Source organism: Mastacembelus armatus, unplaced genomic scaffold (genome assembly GCF_900324485.2).
Source record: "Mastacembelus armatus unplaced genomic scaffold, fMasArm1.2, whole genome shotgun sequence".
Classification (NCBI taxonomy): domain Eukaryota; kingdom Metazoa; phylum Chordata; class Actinopteri; order Synbranchiformes; family Mastacembelidae; genus Mastacembelus; species Mastacembelus armatus.
In genome coordinates, this window is record NW_022872866.1 from 1,052,806 (window position 1) to 1,077,749 (window position 24,944).

General features: G+C 43.6%; 2 protein-coding genes and 1 long non-coding RNA gene across 3 annotated transcripts; 1 reads left to right on the forward strand and 2 right to left on the reverse strand.

Moving 5' to 3' along the window:
- Positions 1-412: 412 nt before the first annotated feature.
- Positions 413-1,575, forward strand: LOC113140212 (uncharacterized). The gene is made up of 3 exons (XR_003296628.1): positions 413-565; positions 653-730; positions 1,539-1,575. It is a non-coding gene; the product is annotated as an uncharacterized LOC113140212 (long non-coding RNA).
- A 4,814-nt stretch (positions 1,576-6,389) lies between these two features.
- Positions 6,390-7,938, reverse strand: LOC113140122 (TNF receptor-associated factor 5-like; the record flags this gene model as incomplete). Its single annotated transcript, XM_026323853.1, has 1 exon — positions 6,390-7,938. A coding segment is annotated over one exon (747 nt), but the record flags the coding sequence as incomplete, so codon positions are not given.
- Positions 7,939-15,617: 7,679 nt separating this feature from the next.
- Positions 15,618-23,357, reverse strand: LOC113140216 (TNF receptor-associated factor 5-like). The gene is made up of 11 exons (XM_026324007.2): positions 23,122-23,357; positions 21,921-22,198; positions 21,684-21,747; positions 20,864-20,965; positions 20,539-20,703; positions 20,328-20,405; positions 19,812-19,886; positions 19,636-19,728; positions 19,381-19,521; positions 18,829-18,994; positions 15,618-17,481 (listed from the first exon to the last, which is right to left on the reverse strand). The coding sequence occupies exons 2-11, from the start codon at positions 22,181-22,183 to the stop codon at positions 16,895-16,897; spliced, it is 1,734 nt and encodes a 577-aa protein (XP_026179792.1). The 5' UTR covers positions 22,184-22,198; positions 23,122-23,357; the 3' UTR covers positions 15,618-16,894.
- Between the last annotated feature and the right edge of the window lie 1,587 nt (positions 23,358-24,944).

Genomic DNA, 24,944 nt, shown 5'->3' on the forward strand with positions numbered 1-24,944 from the left:
TTAATATAGCACTGACATACAGAGGGATCAGAAAGAGTAGTTTTTATGTCTTAGTAAATCTGATGAGTCTTTCTACATTCATTTTGTCTCAGTCTTGTGTCATAGTGAATCAAATATCTTGGGTTTTGGACTGTTGACCAGACATTCTGCTTCAGCTCCTCCAGACCAGCACCAAGCCCATGAGACATCTGCTGGACGTCCTCCTGCTCTGTCTCTGTTACATACATTATGGGTGGGATAGTTTATGACTAGAAAACTGCACAGACTAATAGTGATCATCACTTTCAGTCTGCAGGGCTCTATGCTGAATATGAATATAGTTTGTGTTGTAAACATGATGTGTACAAAGTTAACACTAGAAATAAAGTGCTCTGTATCTGTTGTGGATCTGGGACTGTGGTGTGTGGAGTAGTGTAACTGCATTTCCTCATAGTTTAGGCGTTCCTTATTTAGACTTCCTTCCTTTTAGGGGCGAGGCGACAAAGTGTTATTTCTAAGACCATCTGATTAACAGTGTGTGCTCTTTCTTTTTACTGACATTAACAGGACTTACAGGAAACTGAACGTAAGTGTGGAAATGCAGGATCTCTGGTATAAAACACTTTTGTTATTTCAGCTCCTTGTATTATTCTCTGTGATGTTTGTTCTCAAGGTCTGAAGTGAGGAGAGCTGGTTGGGGAAATGGAAAGTCCAACTGGTCCGACTGTGGTTCCTGATACATCCCGGGACGGTGAGATGCTGGTTTAATTTCTTTATTACTATCACTGATGTGTTTTCAGACTCAGCTCTATCTGAGGAAGAAAGAAAACTTGTTCTGACGAGAAGAACAAACTGGAAACTGATCTGATGCTATTTATTTGAGTCAGTCCCACCCTGTGGTTCCTGGTAGAGATATATGTGTTAATATATAACGCTCCCTACATGCATACATATTACATTTATATGAATATGCACATTCAAACAAAGCCTAGGAAGTAGCCGTTGCACATATATAACCCACTGCCACAACCACATACTGATAAAGGAGTTTTTGTAAATACAATCCAGAAGTTCACATGTCTCTGTAAAACTAATAGGAGAAAAGCTTCTTTGCCTTTGATAAACAGTGATATTCTTCAACTAATGAAAAGATCCATATGAACAAAAATGATTTAAGGGTTAGGGTTAGTACTGGTCAGCACTGATGCTTTGGAAGCCGCTACTGATTTAACACTTTCTTTAAGTCAGTTGAGAAACTCGCAGCTAATTTCAATCTTTTTACACTGCACAGGTTGATCAGGGCAAAGATCCATAGAATTATTAATCAACTGAACACTTCAAAAGCCAAAGATATATTTGGTATAGATACTATGTATGTTCATTTCTGTTTGTTTTGTTTGATGTAAAAGCAAATCAGGGACGGGGGCTGCAAATGAGCAATTAGCCTTGTGCTATGTAAAGGCATCAGTTGCCTATGTGCAACGAGGCTTAGAGTGTGGTCCCTGGTTCAATTTTAAAAAAGTGTCTTGTGTCACATTTTACCAAGCTTATTTTTTCAGCTGCATCAAACACCACAGTCACTGCGCAGGAAGGAAGGTGTCAGCATGGCACCTCAGATTAAAAGTACTAATGTGAGCGGTGGTGTAACATCAGTGTAAACACACACCTGGTAAATATTGACCTGAATCTATGAAGCTCCTTCTGGTTTATTGAGTGACTGCATTAATCAGTCTGAGTTTCTCAAGAGATGTTTCTGTTCCTGTTTCAGGTCAGGTTCCTGCCAGGACCAATGAGGCTGATGCTGTTGCTCCTGAAACCAAAGGTACTGAGCTTTTTCTAAACCAAGTAACAGAAAACTATTAATTTACTGTTTTTTACTGCACTTTACTGTCAGCAGAATGTAACTAGAGTGAGTTGTGAACAGTGAAACCTACATCAGATGTTCCCCAGACATGTCTTGTCATGTCCATTTTTATGGCTTCCAAAGGGGGGGCACGACCAGACCACATCAACCTGTACTGCTTAACACTCAGTTTAAATACTTTAGGTTTCTTGTTTCAAACATGCTCCATGTTACACTGTACATGATGTTTAGCTTTTTGAATAAAATCCTGTTAGTCTTGGTAGTTGACCAGCATGAAACCATTTCGTTATTGTAGTGAGCTCAGGTCAATGTTTAGTGTTATGATTGTTTATGTCTACCATGAGCCGTCTCTGTGGAGCGTGATAGTGTAGCAAAAGAAAACAAGTTTGATTTGCTCCTCAAACTTTCCAGGAAGTGGAGCTCAACCACCAGGACAGGAGATGGGTCCCTGACCTGGGACCCCCTACAGACCTCAGAACTAAAACAGACATTTGATCATAATTCATTACTACTGCCTTTTTTTCCCCCAACAGAAATTGGCTTTAACATGGCATACACCTACAAGAAGAAGTAGTGGAGAGTCTACCCCTATGGACACCAGTTAGATATTAATTGTATGTATTAATCAAAGTATTTCAATATTGTAATCGTATCAGGCTGTCTGAATTATAAACCTCGTGGGGTACCGCCAGCCAGCCTGGATGAAACTGCATCAAAGGAGGCTGCACCTGTCTCTCTGTTCTCTGAATCAGCTGGTGTCTCCCTGCCCCCCAGTAATCTTCTAAATTGTCCTCACTTTGCTTTGCAATGATACATGAAGCACCTATCACTCATGTTCAGCTTTAATAAATGGCAGAAACCTCAGTCGTTCTCTTCTGGTCTCTGTTGTTTGAAACTATAAGGTCATGGCTAGTCCCAGAAAACGACTTGGTGCTCTGAGGTAATTCATTGATAATTTTGTGGGACCCTGTCCTGCTCCGATTGAGGGTACTGTGTCTGGAACAGTCAGAAAACACAAAACTACTTCAGATGTTTGTTAGGACAGTAACGGAGCAGAAGAGTTTTACAATAAAACCAGTCACTGATTTTTATTACGTCAGTCTGCCTTTTCTGAGAAACCAGACCTGAGCAGGAAGACGATCGATGGGATTAGTGGCTCCCTTCGGATCAACAGGGTCAACCAAAACCTGGGACGCTGAAAGGAACCAGCAGATGGCCCCCACCCAACACACCTGCAGTTGTAATGGAAAAATGAGTTTCAATGATTGATTATTGTTACTGATTAGGATTTTTATTGAGTCCCCTAATATGGGTTTTGCTTAGTGAACAGGATTCATAGATCTAATCGTTCTGTTTGCTCCTCAACAGCGCACAATGAACTCATGGGTACCTCCTTGTTCATCACACTCCGTCTGTTCCCTTCAGAAGATGGTATCCCAGTTTAACACAACATGCCTGGCAATGTGGGAATAAACTCTACCAGGTTCTTCCTCCTCTGCCTGGTGTGGTACCTTGTCATATGGTTAAACTGCTGTCAGGTATCGGCCCCTGTACAAAACCTGACCCACCATCACACATATTAACCTCAGTATTATTCCAGGGGGCAGACCCCCAGGAATAGTCTTCTTCACACACAGCAGTCCAGAGATGTTAGTATAATTTCTGAGGGTTGGGATCTTTGGTCTTGGGTCACTTCATTAAACTGGTTTGGTAAGTTAAGATCTAGAGGAGCAGCTGTGGGTCCTTTCATCAAGGGGTCATTCCTTCTCACGTGCTCTGTGATCCCTGTTGTGGGTGTTTTCTAACTTTTCAGCTCAGTACGTTGGCATCGATCACACACACATCAGTGTGAGGTTGTTTCTGCCGTGTGAGGTCTGCAGTGTGTCTGACATGTAAACACTTACAGTGATCTCATTGTTGTTTATTTTACAGGTATATATGAGTCTTGTTCCCTCTGACTTTGCTTAGCTCCAGACTCAGGGATGTCTGTGTTCCACAAAAACAGCACTGCTAAACTTCTATGACTGAAACGTTTCAGTATTTGTTCTTCTGATGTTGAGGTCAGTCTGTGGATCAGTATATGATCCAGAGGAGGGGAATGGAAAGTAAACATGACTTGGATTAGGATTTTTATTGTTTCTCACTGTTTTCTTGGTGTTTCAGGTTGATTCTCTAAGACTCGTGTGTTTTTTCATAATCATATCTGATGTTTATGTTCTCCTGACCCAGTACAGGTCTGACACCGAGGGTCCTTAGGACACCAGGTTGTGAGGAAGGAACCAGTATAACAGAGCAGGTCCAGGATGGAGGATCAACTGTCCAATGAGAATAGAGAGTACATATAGAATATGTATGAGATATGAGATATCTATATGGGAACACAGGGAACAACTGGGGAACAACTGGGGGAGACTCTGATTGACTGTTCTGTTCTGGTTGCTCCTTTCTTGTAAGAAATATATTCAGAAAAAGACAACCAGTCTGCTCTCTCTTTATTGATCATCCAACGGGTTTTTGCACAACTCAGTGACAGTACAGATGTTCTACTGTTCACATCTGTTTCCTCTTTCTTACGAAGAAAAACAGGGAGTGAGAGTCTGAATCCTGATCAGTTCTAATTCATTCTGGATGGACTGTGTTATGACCCTAGGGGTCATTGTGTGTGTGGTTGTGTGTTGTTGGCTCTTCCCTCCCCATTCGAGTGTGTGTATGTGTGTGTATCGGATGCTGGAGTGGGCGTGGACTCGAGGACGTAGATTGGACTTCCGGGATTGGTCCAACACTTCCGGAAGGACTATAAGAAGCCACGGACTGCTGTTCAGGAGAGCTATTCTCCCACCTTTGCCATTCCCAGCTATTTGTTAGAGATTTCGACTTCGAGTGAATTAGTTAGTTAGAGATTAGGTTTTTGTTTCGTTTAAGAAAAAAAAAAAAAAAAAAATTTACGATATGTAAATGAAATCATTATAGCTTAGTTGGGGGTCGCCACTGTAGCTCAGTGGGGGATTTCTGCCGGGTTCAGAAACACACCCGAGCTATTCCAGTAGACCTTCAGCACACATAGCATGACTGTATAAACAGTTTATCTAGCACACATGGTAATTATTTATTCAGCACATAATTAGTGGTACGCATGTCTGACTAAATGTGTCTTGAGATCCTGTAGATTAGGAAGAATCTTCTAAAAGTCTCAGATGAAAACTGCCAGGATAGACGTCATAACTGTGTGATGGTGGTGCAAGCCAGGCTGTGTGTCTACTCCTACTACAAGACTGCCTGTTGTGCCTCGTGTACCCAGAGTGCTCAGCGTGCCAAGAGGCACTGACCTGACAACCACAGACCACCCAGAGGCTCATTTCTATGGCTGAGAGAGAAAGAAAGGTGGTCACTGAGGACACAGCTGTGTTTCAACAGCCTTATGAAGATTCTTCCTAATCTACAGGATCTCAAGACACATTTAGTCAGACATGCGTACCACTAATTATGTGCTGAATAAATAATTACCATGTGTGCTAGATAAACTGTTTATACAGTCATGCTATGTGTGCTGAAGGTCTACTGGAATAGCTCGGGTGTGTTTCTGAACCCGGCAGAAATCCCCCACTGAGCTACAGTGGCGACCCCCAACTAAGCTATAATGATTCATTTACATATCGTAAATATATATATATTTTTTTGTTTTTTTTTCCTCTTTTTTTTCTTAACGAAACAAAAACCTAATCTCTAACTAACTAATTCACTCGAAGTCGAAATCTCTAACAAATAGCTGGGAATGGCAAAGGTGGGAGAATAGCTCTCCTGAACAGCAGTCCGTGGGCTTCTTATAGTCCTTCCGGAAGTGTTGGACCAATCCCGGAAGTCCAATCTACGTCCTCGAGTCCACGCCCACTCCAGCATCCGATACACACACATACACACACTCGAAATGGGGAGGGAAGAGCCAACAACACACAACCACACACACAATGACCCCTAGGGTCATAACAACTGGGATGAGCCCAGTTGTGTATTATTTTATGAAATATAACCAGATTTAAGACCCAATAAGATAAAAGACAAGAAAACAGTGTCAGTGAGACGTTAATCAAACTGATTTTATTTGTTCCTGCTGAGGTCAGTACCTGATAAAACCCTGAGCTGTTTCTCACAGAAACATTGAGTATATTATTTATGGGAAAGCAGCAAAAATACAGTGGAGCTGAAGTACCAGCATGTTCTGCCTCAGGATCACACTGTGACCCTGGACGTGACTGCAGGCCCAGACAGAAACACCTGAAACTGAAATCAGACATTTTCAGGATTAGCAGCCTTTTTTGCTCCCACTGCAACTTTATGTTCCAAGGTAACAGATCTGTCAGTGTGGACTTTGTGGAAATGTCTGTAATGTGTCGATGCAGCCGCCACGACGTGGAGCCAGTGAGAAACCAGGACTTTCTGGAACCCCTCATCCCTTCTCCTCACTGACTGACAGCTGTGGGTTTTCTAAACGAGACTGAGCGTGAAGACTCCACGAACAGTAACATCTGACACGTTAACACGGAATAATCTCCAGAGAACCATCAAACCTTGATCCACTGGACAAACAGCAGCAGCTCGTGGTTGTTTTCAATTATTGGATTTGTTCAGTGTAAATTTCTCCAAAGAGAATCTCTTGATTATGTTTCACTGAGCCTGAGATACAGTCAAACATCTGCCAATAACCCGATCGTTAAATCCTGATGTCAGGACGACAAACTTCATCTGAGCATCGTTATTCTCAGATTATGTGAGGTCATGACCTTTGTATAATAATAAGTTAGAATTAATTACATTCTCTGTTGGGTTTGTAGTCAGTGGTCAGACTGAAGCTTAAAGCAAACACTGATGTGTGACCTGTAAATATGAAAACATTCAGCGTTTCACGGTTAATGTGTCTGCCCGTCTCTTGTAGTGACCTCCTGGAGGCCAAAACCAGCCCAGCACTGATGCCAGTCGCCTGAAATTAAACTCTCCCAGCAAGAAAACCAGTATCTTCCCAGTATGTTCCTAATATTCATCCTTTAACATTAATTTCTGCAGCATTTTGTGAAAACCTGGTCGTCTGTGCTGCAGTCATCTATCACAGTTTCATTCCTACAACAAACACCAGATGGCGCCAACGTAAAGAAAATTCTACCGATGGTACCAGGCTCCATCCACATCCCAGCTGCTGTCGCCTGTCGTCATCATTCAGTGTGGGAAACATGGAGGAGGGGGGGCAGTGGAGAGACCAGGATGCTTCACATTGGTTGGACACTTATGGAGAAGCTTCTGATGGAACCAAACTGGAAGGAACATATGGGAACCCAGCAGCTTTGGAGGACAAGCACCTACAGCTGGTCTAACCCGGCCGTGTCCACCTTGGCCTTGACAAACAGCGTGTCGTCTCTGACGTAGACTGCGTTATGTGGAGTTTCTAGCTTGTTGAGGGGAAGGAAGCATGAAAACCCAACAGCGATGTTGCTCACGGACTCTGTGGACGGTTGTTGGAAGCTTTTGGATGTAGGATCAGGTTTGAAGCTGAGGCTGCGGTGGTTACCAGCACCACTTTGATCCAGAACAGACAGAGACACAGTCTGTTTGAAAGGCCATGGCAGCAGAGGGTCAAAGTCTCCCGGCATCAGGACCACATACAGGGACAGGTGAGTCCCTCTTCCCTCCCCATCCCCGTTCAGATAGGCTTTGATGGCCATTTTGTAGCCACAGCGTCCGGTGTGAAAGGGCACGCTGCTCAGGCACGGTGGCTGACCTTTGACCTCAGCTTCCCTCTTCTTCCTGAATTCCTGGATCTTCCAGATCAGTTTGCCGTCATAGGACGTCGCCTCGAGCTCCTGCAGGTGCTGCTTGTTCTGACTGAGCTGAACGGCGTGGAGATCCAGGAGACCCGAGTGACGCTTCAGATTCTCCTCCAAAGTCCCTGGAAGACAAAGAGCCTTTACTGAAACGTGCCAGTCCTCTGCAGGAGCATCTAAACACAGTCTCACCAGCCCAGGCAAAACACAACCTGCGGACCACCTGGTCCACCTTAAGACCTGCTGACCAATCACTGCTCTCGATTCCTCCCCATGAAAATCAAAAGGTCATTGGCCACTTTCCATTGGTCCTTTAAATCCCTTTTCTTTAGCCTTTGAATCTTCATGAAGACACAAATGGTTTTATTAATTTAGAGAGATGGGTGTCGGCTTTTGTCTCTTTTAATTTGATTGTCCCTGTTAAGGACTTTGATCAGCTGCTGCTGTTTTTAAACGTTACAGTAAAATCTCAACTGAACTTAAAGTCCAGAGTTAAAACTTAACTGCTCCACAGATGATCACTGAGTCCATCTCAACCCTTCATCTGCCAAACAGTAAAACGTTCTTAACCCTAGAACACTAATGTCTGGATAGTTGGACTGTAGAACAAGTTTTTTTGTTCTATGGGGGGAACAAGACAACAGTACTTCAATTTGACATGTACTGTTGTACTTTAATATATTTTGATGAGTATTTTTTATCAGGTGTATTGGGTAGAATATACCTGATGTTAGTGATGGTGTTACTAAATGTTACGTTAGTGTTTTAGGGTTCATGTCCTAATCCTACAACACCCAGGATGCATTACGCCTGGTGCATCCAAATGTCTCCTCCATTGTAGTCCGTTTAACACCACTTTCATTTAATGTTGAACTTTCATGGTCACAGTTTAACGTGGGGACCGTTTTCAGTTTTCACTTGTCGTCTCTGAAAGACAAACTAATTTCAGGTCCACACATCGCACGACAGGCGTTTCCTGTCGTGCGACGTTCGTCAGTTTGCAGTAAACTAAGTCTCGTCATGACTTTCTGAGAACTGCAGCCTCATTTTGTTTCCTGTGTTGTGGTCAGGTGACGGTTGCTTCTGCACAGTAAATAAGAGCCGATTACTTTCATTTCAACTGTGAGCTGAACAGAGACGTCTGTGTCTGGGTGACAAAACATTTACATTACATTTTTGGGTTGTAGACTATAAACCTCCAGCACCTCTGTACCAGTGTAAATACCTGTAAAACCCCACAGATGGGGGGTAGAGATACATTTTCCTCAACAATCCATAGAATAAATTGTGGTGTGCCGCAGGGATCAATTTTAGGCCCCATTCTTTTTTATCTTGTATATGCTTCCCCTTGGAAATGTCATCAGGAACTTTCACAGCTGATGACACACAACTCTATATTGCCATGTCTCCTGAAGACACACAACCATTTAATGCCCTTTTTAGCTGTATTTTAGATATTAAATCATGGATGGCAGAAAACTTCTTGCAGCTGAATCAGGACCAAACTGGGATTTTAGTCATCGCTCCTGAAGAGAGAGAAAATCACTTTGCCAAATTACAAGCCCTTTTATTAAAACCAGTAAATCAAGTAAAAAGCCTGGGTGTTATTTTTGATTGTGAGCTCAGTTTTATTCCTCATATTAAACATACCATTAAGTAAATCTTGCCTTACTGTTGGCTTTAATATTAAAAAATACAAAACGAAAATACCTTCTTTACATTCCCTGGACTTTGCCATCTTTCTGCTGAAAGTTGATGCTGTCATTTGTCAAAAGCAAATTGAAACCTGAAGTCATGCTTAACTGAGAGAGAACTCATTTGTGTGTTTCTCAGGGGTCTGTAAAGTCAGACTGGACCCAGACACAGCACACACAAACCTCAAACTGTCCGATAGCAACAGGAAGGTGACGGCAGTGAACAACAAGCAGCCGTATCCTGATTATCCCGACAGGTTTGATCACTGGAAGCAGCTGCTGTGCAGAGATGGTCTGACTGGTCGCTGTTACTGGGAGGTGGAGTGGAAAGGAAAGGTTAATATAGCACTGACATACAGAGGGATCAGAAAGAGTAGTTTTTATGTCTTAGTAAATCTGATGAGTCTTTCTACATTCATTTTGTCTCAGTCTTGTGTCATAGTGAATCAAATATCTTGGGTTTTGGACTGTTGACCAGACATTCTGCTTCAGCTCCTCCAGACCAGCACCAAGCCCATGAGACATCTGCTGGACGTCCTCCTGCTCTGTCTCTGTTACATACATTATGGGTGGGATAGTTTATGACTAGAAAACTGCACAGACTAATAGTGATCATCACTTTCAGTCTGCAGGGCTCTATGCTGAATATGAATATAGTTTGTGTTGTAAACATGATGTGTACAAAGTTAACACTAGAAAATAAAGTGCTCTGTATCTGTTTGTGGATCTGGGACTGTGGTGTGTGGAGTAGTGTAACTGCATTTCCTCATAGTTTAGGCGTTCCTTATTTAGACTTCCTTCCTTTTAGGGGCGAGGCGACAAAGTGTTATTTCTAAGACCATCTGATTAACAGTGTGTGCTCTTTCTTTTTACTGACATTAACAGGACTTACAGGAAACTGAACGTAAGTGTGGAAATGCAGGATCTCTGGTATAAAACACTTTTGTTATTTCAGCTCCTTGTATTATTCTCTGTGATGTTTGTTCTCAAGGTCTGAAGTGAGGAGAGCTGGTTGGGGAAATGGAAAGTCCAACTGGTCCGACTGTGGTTCCTGATACATCCCGGGACGGTGAGATGCTGGTTTAATTTCTTTATTACTATCACTGATGTGTTTTCAGACTCAGCTCTATCTGAGGAAGAAAGAAAACTTGTTCTGACGAGAAGAACAAACTGGAAACTGATCTGATGCTATTTATTTGAGTCAGTCCCACCCTGTGGTTCCTGGTAGAGAATATATGTGTTAATATATAACGCTCCCTACATGCATACATATTACATTTATATGAATATGCACATTCAAACAAAGCCTAGGAAGTAGCCGTTGCACATATATAACCCACTGCCACAACCACATACTGATAAAGGAGTTTTTGTAAATACAATCCAGAAGTTCACATGTCTCTGTAAAACTAATAGGAGAAAAGCTTCTTTGCCTTTGATAAACAGTGATATTCTTCAACTAATGAAAAGATCCATATGAACAAAAATGATTTAAGGGTTAGGGTTAGTACTGGTCAGCACTGATGCTTTGGAAGCCGCTACTGATTTAACACTTTCTTTAAGTCAGTTGAGAAACTCGCAGCTAATTTCAATCTTTTTACACTGCACAGGTTGATCAGGGCAAAGATCCATAGAATTATTAATCAACTGAACACTTCAAAAGCCAAAGATATATTTGGTATAGATACTATGTATGTTCATTTCTGTTTGTTTTGTTTTGATGTAAAAGCCAAATCAGGGACGGGGGCTGCAAATGAGCAAATTAGCCTTGTGCTATGTAAAGGCATCAGTTGCCTATGTGCAACGAGGCTTAGAGTGTGGTCCCTGGTTCAATTTTAAAAAAGTGTCTTGTGTCACATTTTACCAAGCTTTATTTTTTCAGCTGCATCAAACACCACAGTCACTGCGCAGGAAGGAAGTGTCAGCATGGCACCTCAGATTAAAAGTACTAATGTGAGCGGTGGTGTAAACATCAGTGTAAACAACACACCTGGTAAATATTGACCTGAATCTATGAAGCTCCTTCTGGTTTATTGAGTGACTGCATTAATCAGTCTGAGTTTCTCAAGAGATGTTTCTGTTCCTGTTTCAGGTCAGGTTCCTGCCAGGACACATGAGGCTGATGCTGTTGCTCCTGAAACCAAAGGTACTGAGCTTTTTCTAAACCAAGTAACAGAAAACTATTAATTTACTGTTTTTACTGCACTTTACTGTCAGCAGAATGTAACTAGAGTGAGTTGTGAACAGTGAAACCTACATCAGATGTTCCCCAGACATGTCTTGTCATGTCCATTTTTATGGCTTCCAAAGGGGGGCACGACAGACCACATCAACCTGTACTGCTTAACACTCAGTTTAAATACTTTAGGTTTCTTGTTTCAAACATGGCTCCATGTTACACTGTACATGATGTTTAGCTTTTTGAATAAATCCTGTTAGTCTTGGTAGTTGACCAGCATGAAACCATTTCGTTATTGTAGTGAGCTCAGGTCAATGTTTAGTGTTATGATTGTTGATGTCTAACCATGAGCCGTCTCTGTGGAGCGTTGATAGTGTAGCAAAAGAAAACAAGTTTGATTTGCTCCTCAAACTTTCCAGGAAGTGGAGCTCAACACTCCAGGACAGGAGATGGGTCCCTGACCTGTGACCCCCTAACAGACCTCAGAACTAAAACAGACATTTGATCATAATTCATTACTGCCTTTTTTTTCCCCCAACAGAAATTGGCTTTAACATGGCATACACCTACAAGAAGAAGTAGTGGAGAGTCTACCCCTATGGACACCAGTTAGATATATTAATTGTCTGTATTAATCAAAGTATTTCAATATATTGTAATCGTATCAGGCTGTCTGAATTATAAACATCGTGGGGTACCGCCAGCCAGCCTGGATGAAACTGCATCAAAGGAGGCTGCACCTGTCTCTCTGTTCTCTGAATCAGCTGGTGTCTCCCTGCCCCCCCAGTAATCTTCTAAATTGTCCTCACTTTGCTTTGCAATGATACATGAAGCACCTATCACTCATGTTCAGCTTTAATAAATGGCAGAAACCTCAGTCGTTCTCTTCTGGTCTCTGTTGTTTGAAACTATAAGGTCATGGCTAGTCCCAGAAAACGACTTGGTGCTCTGAGGTAATTCATTGATAATTTTGTGGGACCTGTCCTGCTCCGATTGAGGGTACTGTGTCTGGAACAGTCAGAAAACCACAAAACTACTTCAGATGTTTGTTAGGACAGTAACGGAGCAGAGAGGAGTTTACAATAAAACACAGTCACTGATTTTTATTTACGTCAGTCTGCCTTTCTGAGAAACCAGACCTGAGCAGGAAGACGATCGATGGGATTAGTGGCTCCCTTCGGATCAACAGGGTCAACACAAACCTGGGACTCTGAAAGGAACCAGCAGATGGCCCCCACCCACACACACCTGCAGTTGTAATGGAAAAATGAGTTTCAATGATTGATTATTGTTACTGATTAGGATTTTTATTGAGTCCCCTAATATGGGTTTTGCTTAGTGAACCAGGATTTCATAGATCTAATCGTTCTGTTTGCTCCTCAGACGCACCAATGAACTCATGGGTACCTCCTTGTTCATCACCTCAGTCTGTTCCCTTCAGAAGATGGTTATCCCAGTTTAACACAACATGCCTGGCAATGTGGGAATAAACTCTACCAGGTTCTTCCTCCTGCCTGGTGTGGTACCTGTCATATGGTTAAACTGCTGTCAGGTATCGGCCCTGTACAAAACCTGACCCACCATCACACATATTAACCTCAGTATTATGTTCCAGGGGGCAGGACCCCCAGGAATAGTCTTCTTCACACACAGCAGTCCAGAGATGTTAGGTATAATTCTGAGGGTTGGGATCTTTGGTCTTGGGTCACTTCATTAAACTGGTTTGGTAAGTTAAGATCTAGAGGAGCAGCTGTGGGTCCTTTCATCAAGGGGTCATTCCTTCTCACGTGCTCTGTGATCCCTGTTGTGGGTGTTTTCTAACTTTTCAGCTCAGTACGTTGGCATCGATCACACACACATCAGTGTGAGGTTGTTTCTGCCGTGTGAGTCTGCAGTGTGTCTGACATGTAAACACTTAACAGTGATCTCATTGTTGTTATTTTACAGGTATATGAGTCTTGTTCCCTCTGACTTTGCTTAGCTCCAGACTCAGGGATGTCTGTGTTCCACAAAAACAGCACTGCTAAACTTCTATGACTGAAACGTTTCAGTATTTGTTCTTCTGATGTTGAGGTCAGTCTGTGGATCAGTATATGATCCAGAGGAGGGGAATGGAAAGTAAACATGACTTGATTAGGATTTTTATTGTTTCTCACTGTTTTCTTGGTGTTTCAGGTTGATTCTCTAAGACTCGTGTGTTTTTCATAATCATATCTGATGTTTATGTTCTTCCTGACCCAGTACAGTCTGACACCGAGGGTCCTTAGGACACCAGGTGTGAGGAAGGAACCAGTATAACAGAGCAGGTCCAGGATGGAGGATCAACTGTCCAATGAGAATAGAGAGTACATATAGAATATGTATGAGATATGAGATATCTATATGGGAACACAGGGAACAACTGGGGAACAACTGGGGGAGACTCTGATTGACTGTTCTGTTCTGGTTTGCTCCTTTCTTGTAAGAAATATATTCAGAAAAAGACAACCAGTCTGCTCTCTCTTTATTGATCATCCAACGGGTTTTGCCACAACTCAGTGACAGTACAGATGTTCTACTGTTCACATCTGTTTCCTCTTTCTTACGAAGAAAAACAGGGAGTGAGAGTCTGAATCCTGATCAGTTCTAATTCATTCTGGATGGACTGTGTTATGACCCTAGGGGTCATTGTGTGTGTGGTTGTGTGTTGTTGGCTCTTCCCTCCCCATTTCGAGTGTGTGTATGTGTGTGTATCGGATGCTGGAGTGGGCGTGGACTCGAGGACGTAGATTGGACTTCCGGGATTGGTCCAACACTTCCGGAAGGACTATAAGAAGCCCACGGACTGCTGTTCAGGAGAGCTATTCTCCCACCTTTGCCATTCCCAGCTATTTGTTAGAGATTTCGACTTCGAGTGAATTAGTTAGTTAGAGATTAGGTTTTTGTTTCGTTTAAGAAAAAAAAAAAAAAAAAAATTTACGATATGTAAATGAAATCATTATAGCTTAGTTGGGGGTCGCCACTGTAGCTCAGTGGGGGATTTCTGCCGGGTTCAGAAACACACCCGAGCTATTCCAGTAGACCTTCAGCACACATAGCATGACTGTATAAACAGTTTATCTAGCACACATGGTAATTATTTATTCAGCACATAATTAGTGGTACGCATGTCTGACTAAATGTGTCTTGAGATCCTGTAGATTAGGAAGAATCTTCTAAAAGTCTCAGATGAAAACTGCCAGGATAGACGTCATAACTGTGTGATGGTGGTGCAAGCCAGGCTGTGTGTCTACTCCTACTACAAGACTGCCTGTTGTGCCTCGTGTACCCAGAGTGCTCAGCGTGCCAAGAGGCACTGACCTGACAACCACAGACCACCCAGAGGCTCATTTCTATGGCTGAGAGAGAAAGAAAGGTGGTCACTGAGGACACAGCTGTGTTTCAACAGCCTTATGAAGATTCTTCCTAATCTACAGGATCTCAAGACACATTTAGTCAGACATGCGTACCACTAATTATGTGCTGAATAAATAATTACCATGTGTGCTAGATAAACTGTTTATACAGTCATGCTATGTGTGCTGAAGGTCTACTGGAATAGCTCGGGTGTGTTTCTGAACCCGGCAGAAATCCCCCACTGAGCTACAGTGGCGACCCCCAACTAAGCTATAATGATTTCATTTACATATCGTAAATATATATATATTTTTTTGTTTTTTTTTTTCCTCTTTTTTTTCTTAAACGAAACAAAAACCTAATCTCTAACTAACTAATTCACTCGAAGTCGAAATCTCTAACAAATAGCTGGGAATGGCAAAGGTGGGAGAATAGCTCTCCTGAACAGCAGTCCGTGGGCTTCTTATAGTCCTTCCGGAAGTGTTGGACCAATCCCGGAAGTCCAATCTACGTCCTCGAGTCCACGCCCACTCCAGCATCCGATACACACACATACACACACTCGAAATGGGGAGGGAAGAGCCAACAACACACAACCACACACACAATGACCCCTAGGGTCATAACAACTGGGATGAGCCCAGTTGTGTATTATTTTTATGAAATATAACCAGATTTAAGACCCAATAAGATAAAAGACAAGAAAACAGTGTCAGTGAGACGTTAATCAAACTGATTTTATTTGTTCCTGCTGAGGTCAGTACCTGATAAAACCCTGAGCTGTTTCTCACAGAAACATTGAGTATATTATTTATGGGAAAGCAGCAAAAATACAGTGGAGCTGAAGTACCAGCATGTTCTGCCTCAGGATCACACTGTGACCCTGGACGTGACTGCAGGCCCAGACAGAAACACCTGAAACTGAAATCAGACATTTTCAGGATTAGCAGCCTTTTTTGCTCCCACTGCAACTTTATGTTCCAAAGGTAACAGATCTGTCAGTGTGGACTTTGTGGAAATGTCTGTAATGTGTCGATGCAGCCGCCACGACGTGGAGCCAGTGAGAAACCAGGACTTTCTGGAACCCCTCATCCCTTCTCCTCACTGACTGACAGCTGTGGGTTTTCTAAACGAGACTGAGCGTGAAGACTCCACGAACAGTAACATCTGACACGTTAACACGGAAATAATCTCCAGAGAACCATCAAACCTTGATCCACTGGACAAACAGCAGCAGCTCGTGGTTGTTTTCAATTATTGGATTTGTTCAGTGTAAATTTCTCCAAAGAGAATCTCTTGATTATGTTTCACTGAGCCTGAGATACAGTCAAACATCTGCCAATAACCCGATCGTTAAATCCTGATGTCAGGACGACAAACTTCATCTGAGCATCGTTATTCTCAGATTATGTGAGGTCATGACCTTTGTATAATAATAAGTTAGAATTAATTACATTCTCTGTTGGGTTTGTAGTCAGTGGTCAGACTGAAGCTTAAAGCAAACACTGATGTGTGACCTGTAAATATGAAAACATTCAGCGTTTCACGGTTAATGTGTCTGCCCGTCTCTTGTAGTGACCTCCTGGAGGCCAAAACCAGCCCAGCACTGATGCCAGTCGCCTGAAATTAAACTCTCCCAGCAAGAAAACCAGTATCTTCCCAGTATGTTCCTAATATTCATCCTTTAACATTAATTTCTGCAGCATTTTGTGAAAACCTGGTCGTCTGTGCTGCAGTCATCTATCACAGTTTCATTCCTACAACAAACACCAGATGGCGCCAACGTAAAGAAAATTCTACCGATGGTACCAGGCTCCATCCACATCCCAGCTGCTGTCGCCTGTCGTCATCATTCAGTGTGGGAAACATGGAGGAGGGGGGGCAGTGGAGAGACCAGGATGCTTCACATTGGTTGGACACTTATGGAGAAGCTTCTGATGGAACCAAACTGGAAGGAACATATGGGAACCCAGCAGCTTTGGAGGACAAGCACCTACAGCTGGTCTAACCCGGCCGTGTCCACCTTGGCCTTGACAAACAGCGTGTCGTCTCTGACGTAGACTGCGTTATGTGGAGTTTCTAGCTTGTTGAGGGGAAGGAAGCATGAAAACCCAACAGCGATGTTGCTCACGGACTCTGTGGACGGTTGTTGGAAGCTTTTGGATGTAGGATCAGGTTTGAAGCTGAGGCTGCGGTGGTTACCAGCACCACTTTGATCCAGAACAGACAGAGACACAGTCTGTTTGAAAGGCCATGGCAGCAGAGGGTCAAAGTCTCCCGGCATCAGGACCACATACAGGGACAGGTGAGTCCCTCTTCCCTCCCCATCCCCGTTCAGATAGGCTTTGATGGCCATTTTGTAGCCACAGCGTCCGGTGTGAAAGGGCACGCTGCTCAGGCACGGTGGCTGACCTTTGACCTCAGCTTCCCTCTTCTTCCTGAATTCCTGGATCTTCCAGATCAGTTTGCCGTCATAGGACGTCGCCTCGAGCTCCTGCAGGTGCTGCTTGTTCTGACTGAGCTGAACGGCGTGGAGATCCAGGAGACCCGAGTGACGCTTCAGATTCTCCTCCAAAGTCCCTGGAAGACAAAGAGCCTTTACTGAAACGTGCCAGTCCTCTGCAGGAGCATCTAAACACAGTCTCACCAGCCCAGGCAAAACACAACCTGCGGACCACCTGGTCCACCTTAAGACCTGCTGACCAATCACTGCTCTCGATTCCTCCCCATGAAAATCAAAAGGTCATTGGCCACTTTCCATTGGTCCTTTAAATCCCTTTTCTTTAGCCTTTGAATCTTCATGAAGACACAAATGGTTTTATTAATTTAGAGAGATGGGTGTCGGCTTTTGTCTCTTTTAATTTGATTGTCCCTGTTAAGGACTTTGATCAGCTGCTGCTGTTTTTAAACGTTACAGTAAAATCTCAACTGAACTTAAAGTCCAGAGTTAAAACTTAACTGCTCCACAGATGATCACTGAGTCCATCTCAACCCTTCATCTGCCAAACAGTAAAACGTTCTTAACCCTAGAACACTAATGTCTGGATAGTTGGACTGTAGAACAAGTTTTTTTGTTCTATGGGGGGAACAAGACAACAGTACTTCAATTTGACATGTACTGTTGTACTTTAATATATTTTGATGAGTATTTTTTATCAGGTGTATTGGGTAGAATATACCTGATGTTAGTGATGGTGTTACTAAATGTTACGTTAGTGTTTTAGGGTTCATGTCCTAATCCTACAACACCCAGGATGCATTACGCCTGGTGCATCCAAATGTCTCCTCCATTGTAGTCCGTTTAACACCAACTTTCATTTAATGTTGAACTTTCATGGTCACAGTTTAACGTGGGGACCGTTTTCAGTTTTCACTTGTCGTCTCTGAAAGACAAACTAATTTCAGGTCCACACATCGCACGACAGGCGTTTCCTGTCGTGCGACGTTCGTCAGTTTGCAGTAAACTAAGTCTCGTCATGACTTTCTGAGAACTGCAGCCTCATTTTGTTTCCTGTGTTGTGGTCAGGTGACGGTTGCTTCTGCACAGTAAATAAGAGCCGATTACTTTTCATTTCAACTGTGAGCTGAACAGAGACGTCTGTGTCTGGGTGACAAAACCGTGATGAAGCCAGAAAATGTTGAAAAGTCCAGACCTCAGAGGTCTGGGTTCCCAGTTCCACACTGGGAGAATCTTTGTTGGTTTAAGTGAGAGATTTTTTATTTTGTAAGTTTTGCATCAAAGCATCTGAGCTGAACTAATTTTGGTCTGTGGAGAAACAGAAGTGACTCAGTTTATGACTAAACTGTGTCTTTATTTCCATAAAGTCCAGCTGAACATCAGTTTTAATCAACTCGTCAAATCATTTTCAGCACAGACATAAACCGTCTGTAAATGTCCTGAGATGCAGTCGGAGCAGGTTTTCTTACCCAGGTGTTCTCTCAGGGCCTCGGCTGCCGACACCTCCTGCATCACAGCATCCAGAGACTTTCTGAGGTGCTCCAGCTCAGACAGACCAGGACCGAGCCTCCGAGACAGCTGCTGGACGTCCAGCTGGACGGTGGAGAGGACGTCCTCCTGCCTGCTCAGAGTCCTCTGGTCACACACACACACACACATGTTTCAGTCAGGACAGGTGAGTTTATGAAGTTTAGGATCTGAGATGTGAAAAGATGTAAAACTTCAAAGCCACTTTAACTCTGACTGGGTGTGTCCCCATAAAACTACAGAAGAAAATGTCCTGCGTTTAAAACCTGATGACCTGATGAAAAGTGAGCAGCTGTGTCAGGATGTTTTACTGAGACTGTTTGTTTATGAGGAGTTTGTAAAGGTTTAGGTCTTCAGTGGGAGACCAGGAACCTCAGGGCAGAAAGTGTTGAGGACCATGAGATTTGTTAATTAATTAGCAGCTATGAGAGTCGACTGGTGGGTTTGGAGAACTGGGGGGAAACAGGAGGATCAGAGTCCTGCGGGTGTTGAACCTGAGCTGCAGAGATGGCGTATTCGTGCTCGCTGCTCTGCTGCAGCAGCGGCTGGATTTTCCTCTGCACCCCAGCCAGCAGCAAACCGTCCGTCTGCACCTCCTGCTGCCTCTGCAGCACCTCCTCCTGGAGCACCTCCACCTGAGCGAGGACACAGCAGCCTCAGTTTATTGTCGTTTCCACTTTCCAGTTTATTAGGTACATGTGGGTAACACTAACGCAACTGCCATCGTCTGTGTGACTGATTTTACCGACCTGTTGTTCCAGGTTGGTGTTGCTCCTCAGGACCAGCAGCATGTGGTGACCGACAGCAGCGTCTTCATGCAGCTTCATTTTCCCCCTTTTGTCCTGCAGGACACAACACTGGTCGTCAGGAAATCCGTGAATCATGTAACACTCAGGTGTTTTCTAGCATCACTGGGTGAACACACCTGCACGGAGCAGCCGAACTTCTTGTAAGAGCAGTTGATTTGAAGCTCGGGACACGACCGTCTGTGCTCGGCCAGCTGCAACACAAACACACACGACATGAGCTGCACTTCCTGCATGTTGCCTGTGCGGTTTTGGACTTCTAGTGGTGCGACCCAGACCCCTGTTTGTTTCAAACATCCATACATTCAGAAGCCAGTGGATCAAAAACTGCATCGATGCACCAAAAACCTCCTTTTCTTTAACTGACTGGTAGAAGTAGAGTTTTAAAATGTGTCATATGCGTCTTATGGTGTCCATCAAGCTGAACCTATGTAGGACAAACATCTGACTCATTGTCTGTACAGATGTAGACTCACTTCAGTCTGTGAGGACCATTACCTCCAAATGTCCCTCACCAATAAACCTCCATAACGACAGGACGCTCCAGGTCTGGACTTTGAATTCACGTGTCGGTCTGATGGTCACTGTGTGTGACCTGTAGTTTCAGGGTGTGAGGCAGAGGAGGACCAGCTCACCTGGTGTCTGGGAACCTTCTGGGGGCAGCTGTTGGGGCAGTCCACCTCCACATCTGGACACAAGCTCTGGACGTGGTCCTGTAGAACATAGTCCCAGGAAAGGCATCACTAAGACCCTCAGCAAGTCAGAGGTTGAAATCTATAGATGTTTCAGAGGAACCAACATGGAAGAGAAGGAGCCCCCTCTGACCCTGTTCAGACCGGACTGTACCTGGATGACGCCAAGAGGGAGCGGCTGCTGGCACTGTGGGCAGGGCTCCATACGCCGAGGACAGGTGTGGGTCAGGTGTTCCTGCCAGTGTCTCCTCTGTAGCACCACCTGGCAGCCTGGGTTGGTGCACTGCAGCTGCTCGTACTGACACGACCTCAGGTGCTCCTGCAGGAGGTGAAACGAGGAATTTGTCTCTTGATCCTCAACAATTTTATACGTTTCTTTTCAGATGGATGTTCCTGGACACACAGGCCGGTTCTCGAACCAGGTAAATACATGAGTCACATCAGGAATAACGGTGTCAGTGCTGCTTCACAAACTCCACCTGCAGATGGTGCAGTGTGACGACCGAGGTGCATGCTGGGGAATTGGTGCAGAAAACCTCTAACCCGGAGATTTCTCTTTTGCAGCAGTTGTCCTGGAAAACCTGCAGAGAGGAAACACTTTGTGAATGAGCCTACCTGTAGTCCTGCTGCGTCTGTGTGCCCTAGAGAACAGGTACATTCATTCAAGTACTTAAAGGAACAATTCACCGCTCCACAGATCAGCCCTTTGTGGGTCAAACAGCAAGAATAAATAAATGTTCTTAATGATCTGTAACTAGAGAAAACAGTGAAGGGTGTCAAACTCCCAAAAGTAAAAAAAATCCTTCAACACCCAGGATGCATTGCGTTGGGTGTCATGAAAATAGTCCCAACAGACTCACTGTTTCCTCCTGTTGTTTGATGAAAGTGAGCAGCCGACTGTATTATCACCATCCACAGAAACTGAGTCTCAGCTCAGGGTTCAGGGTTCTGGTCCCCTGGTTCTGGGCCTCAGTGTTTCAGCAGCTGTAAAAAGCCACAGTCCTCTACCTGCTCAGCAGCAAACAGCAGCTGGTGAACATAGTGGAGCATTTAGCAGATAAAGAGCCAGAGATTTCCCTCAGGAGGTGGTGGAGACCAAACCCAGAGCTCAAACTGAGGGAACACTGGGCTGAGACTCAGCCGGTGGACTCAGATACTGGTCCACATAGACCAGCAGGTTGGTCTGAATATGGAAATTGTTCCTAGCAGGTTCACCACAGGGTTTGATCTCAGGACTGTGAAGCTGTGAACGTGTGAAAACATGAAAACGTGTGAACATGCAGCTGTTGTGGTTCTGACCTCGGCTGGTGTGATCACTGATCCGTCCACTGGACAGACCGGGCTGGATGGTGACGCCCTCTCCCTGAAACACAGAGCAGACTGCTGCTCAAGAAACCATGGTTTTAAGGTGGTCTGAGTCCGTATGAAGGTTTTAAAGTGGACACTGACAGTGTGCATGTTTCAAGGCGGTCTGAGTATGTGTGGGTGTTATTAAGGTGGACTATCATATATGTTTTAAGGTGGTCTGGCTCCTACAGCAGCCCTTGGAGGCAGTGGAAGCAGTAGATGTGTCCACAGGAGTTCTGCTGGGGGTTGAGCACGACTCCTCTGCAGATGGGACAAACAAACTCGTCCTTCAGCTTCAACACGAACTTCAGGGAGTGCTGGATGGAGGTCAGCTCCGACTCCCAGGAGGCCATGGGGCCGGGTGACCTCATCCTGGACTCTTCGGACCTCTTTACAGACTCCTCAGACTCCAAACTGGACTCCTCAGCTCCTCCCAGTACTGCAGAGTCCATGAGTCCGAACAGACCCTAGAGGGAACGCCACAGGTTGGAACGTTTGCCTTGTTTTTCTAATTCTGTTGTTGCTTCGTCAGATCAGATAAACATCTCAGCTGCTTATTTGTTGACAGGATTCAACAACAACAACAACAACAGGTTTTTGAGAAAACTAAACAATATGGGAGCCAGTGACTAAACATACAGTCTGTAATTTAATAGATTTGTTGTATTTCTCTGCCTAAACGGTAAGTTTACCTGTTAGTACTGCAGTAGTACTGTATAAGTAATGATATAAATGCAACACCTCTACTTTAATGAAGTATTTTGTACTGTTGTGATGGTACTTTATTCCTCTAGCACTGAAAATACTGAAGTACAAGTATCTGTGTAAATACTTCAGAAAGTATCAGACCTGGACTGAAACTTGTTTTTAGCCAAAGTATTGGAAATCAAAGGCTGTGTGGATTATTGATTGACTGACTGACTGATTGATTATTGACTAACTCACTGACTGACATTGACTGACTGACATTGACTGACTGACTGACACACGTGTTGTGTGAGGGAGGCTCGGTTCTTTCTGTTTCCCACCAGGCGTCTCTGCTCAGACCGAACTGCATCCGGTAATAAACCAGTCACAACATTTGGACCATACTGGGGAAACTGGGTGACCGGTGCTCGATGTCCCGGTGTGGTCCCGGTACAGGGACCGTCAGTACAACGTGTCTGCAGGGGAATCCCCTCTGTCGCGTTTTCTCGGTCCCACCGAACTGAACCGCAGAAACGTCTTTCCACCGCACTGAACCAGTAAAACCATTAAAACCAGTTAAACAACATAAACCTGTCGTCTTTTACCAAAGAGAAGTTTCAAACTCCTGAACTTCCCGCTGAGCTGCTTTACTTTCATTTTCCTCAGCGGCTCGGACGCGGTTCGGTCCTGAGGATTTTCTTACCTCGGTCCGTGGAGTCCCCGTGAAATCCCGCGAACAGCAGCCGCAGCCGCAGCCGCGCGGATCGATGAGGTTGATCGGTGTTGATCGATTGCGTTCGGAGGACGGAGCCGCCGCAGCGCAGCAGGAAATTAAAGCTGCAGGAAGTGACTCAACACCAAGTACCTGCTGACTGCGCCCATCACTCCCAGTTACTGCAGCCCAGTTAGACCAGTCCGCCCCAAATACTGGACTCACTGAGACACGTTACTGCAGTACAAATACCACAGAGTACAAATCCTCTTTTATTCCAAATGTTACTGCAGTAAAAGTCCAAAAGTACCAAAGTATCCAAATGTACTTGAACTATCCAAAGTAAAAGTACTCATTGTGCAGAATGGCTCATTTCACATGAATGGATCTGATATTATTGGATTATATACTTCGAATTTGAAGTACCTTATATACTTCTAATTTGAAGTACTTTATATACCGCTGGGTAGCTGACGTTAACTACCTTATATACTTCTAATTTGAAGTACTTTATATACTGCTGGGTAGCTGACGTTAACTACCTTATATACTTCTAATTTGAAGTACTTTATATACTGCTGGGTATCTGATGTTAACTACCTTATATACTTCTAATTTGAAGTACTTTATATACTGCTGGGTAGCTGACGTTAACTACCTTATATACTTCTAATTTGAAGTACCTTATATACTTCTAATTTGAAGTACTTTATATACCACTGGGTAGCTGACGTTAACTACCTTATATACTTCTAATTTGAAGTACTTTATATACTGCTGGGTAGCTGACGTTAACTACCTTATATACTTCTAATTTGAAGTACCTTATATACTTCTAATTTGAAGTACTTTATATACTGCTGGGTAGCTGACGTTAACTACCTTATATACTTCTAATTTGAAGTACTTTATATACTGCTGGGTAGCTGATGTTAACTACCTTATATACTTCTAATTTGAAGTACTTTATATACCGCCGGGTAGCTGGCGTTAACTACCTTATATACTTCTAATTTGAAGTACTTTATATACCGCTGGGTAGCTGACGTTAACTACCTTATATACTTCTAATTTGAAGTACTTTATATACCGCTGGGTAGCTGACGTTAACTACCTTATATACTTCTAATTTGAAGTACTTTATATACCGCTGGGTAGCTGACGTTAACTACCTTATATACTTCTAATTTGAAGTACTTTATATACCGCTGGGTAGCTGGCGTTAACTACCTTATATACTTCTAATTTGAAGTACTTTATATACCGCTGGGTAGCTGACGTTAACTACCTTATATACTTCTAATTTGAAGTACTTTATATACTTCTAATTTGCTGCTCGCTCATGGAAACAGTGAGATGGTACAAATGTAGTTTTTAATGAGAACAACAACGTCAGAGAAACATCTCAGCAGCTTCATCGTAACATCAATAATTCTACTGAAACTAAGTTATGACTCTATGATTTCAGGTACATTTAATGCCGTGTTACATGTCTGTCCAAGAAGCATTAAGAGCACTTCCACAATGAGTTCTTTCCACAGAGTCCGAGCTGGTAGCACCAGGAAGAAGAAGAATGAAAGGACAGCACGTCTGAAGCTCAGAGTCCAGAGGACGAGAAAAATGTTTGTAGTTTCCAGGTCAGTCTTCAACAATAAACAGCATCAAAACCTAAACTCAAACACTTCAAACGATAATGACGGACATCTGAGCGGAGCTTTAGTGTTTCCAAAGAGCAACAAATCACCTCTAACACCAGCTGAGTGTGTTAACGGCTTACTGACAGCTGATTACGTCTAACACTACTGTACAAAACA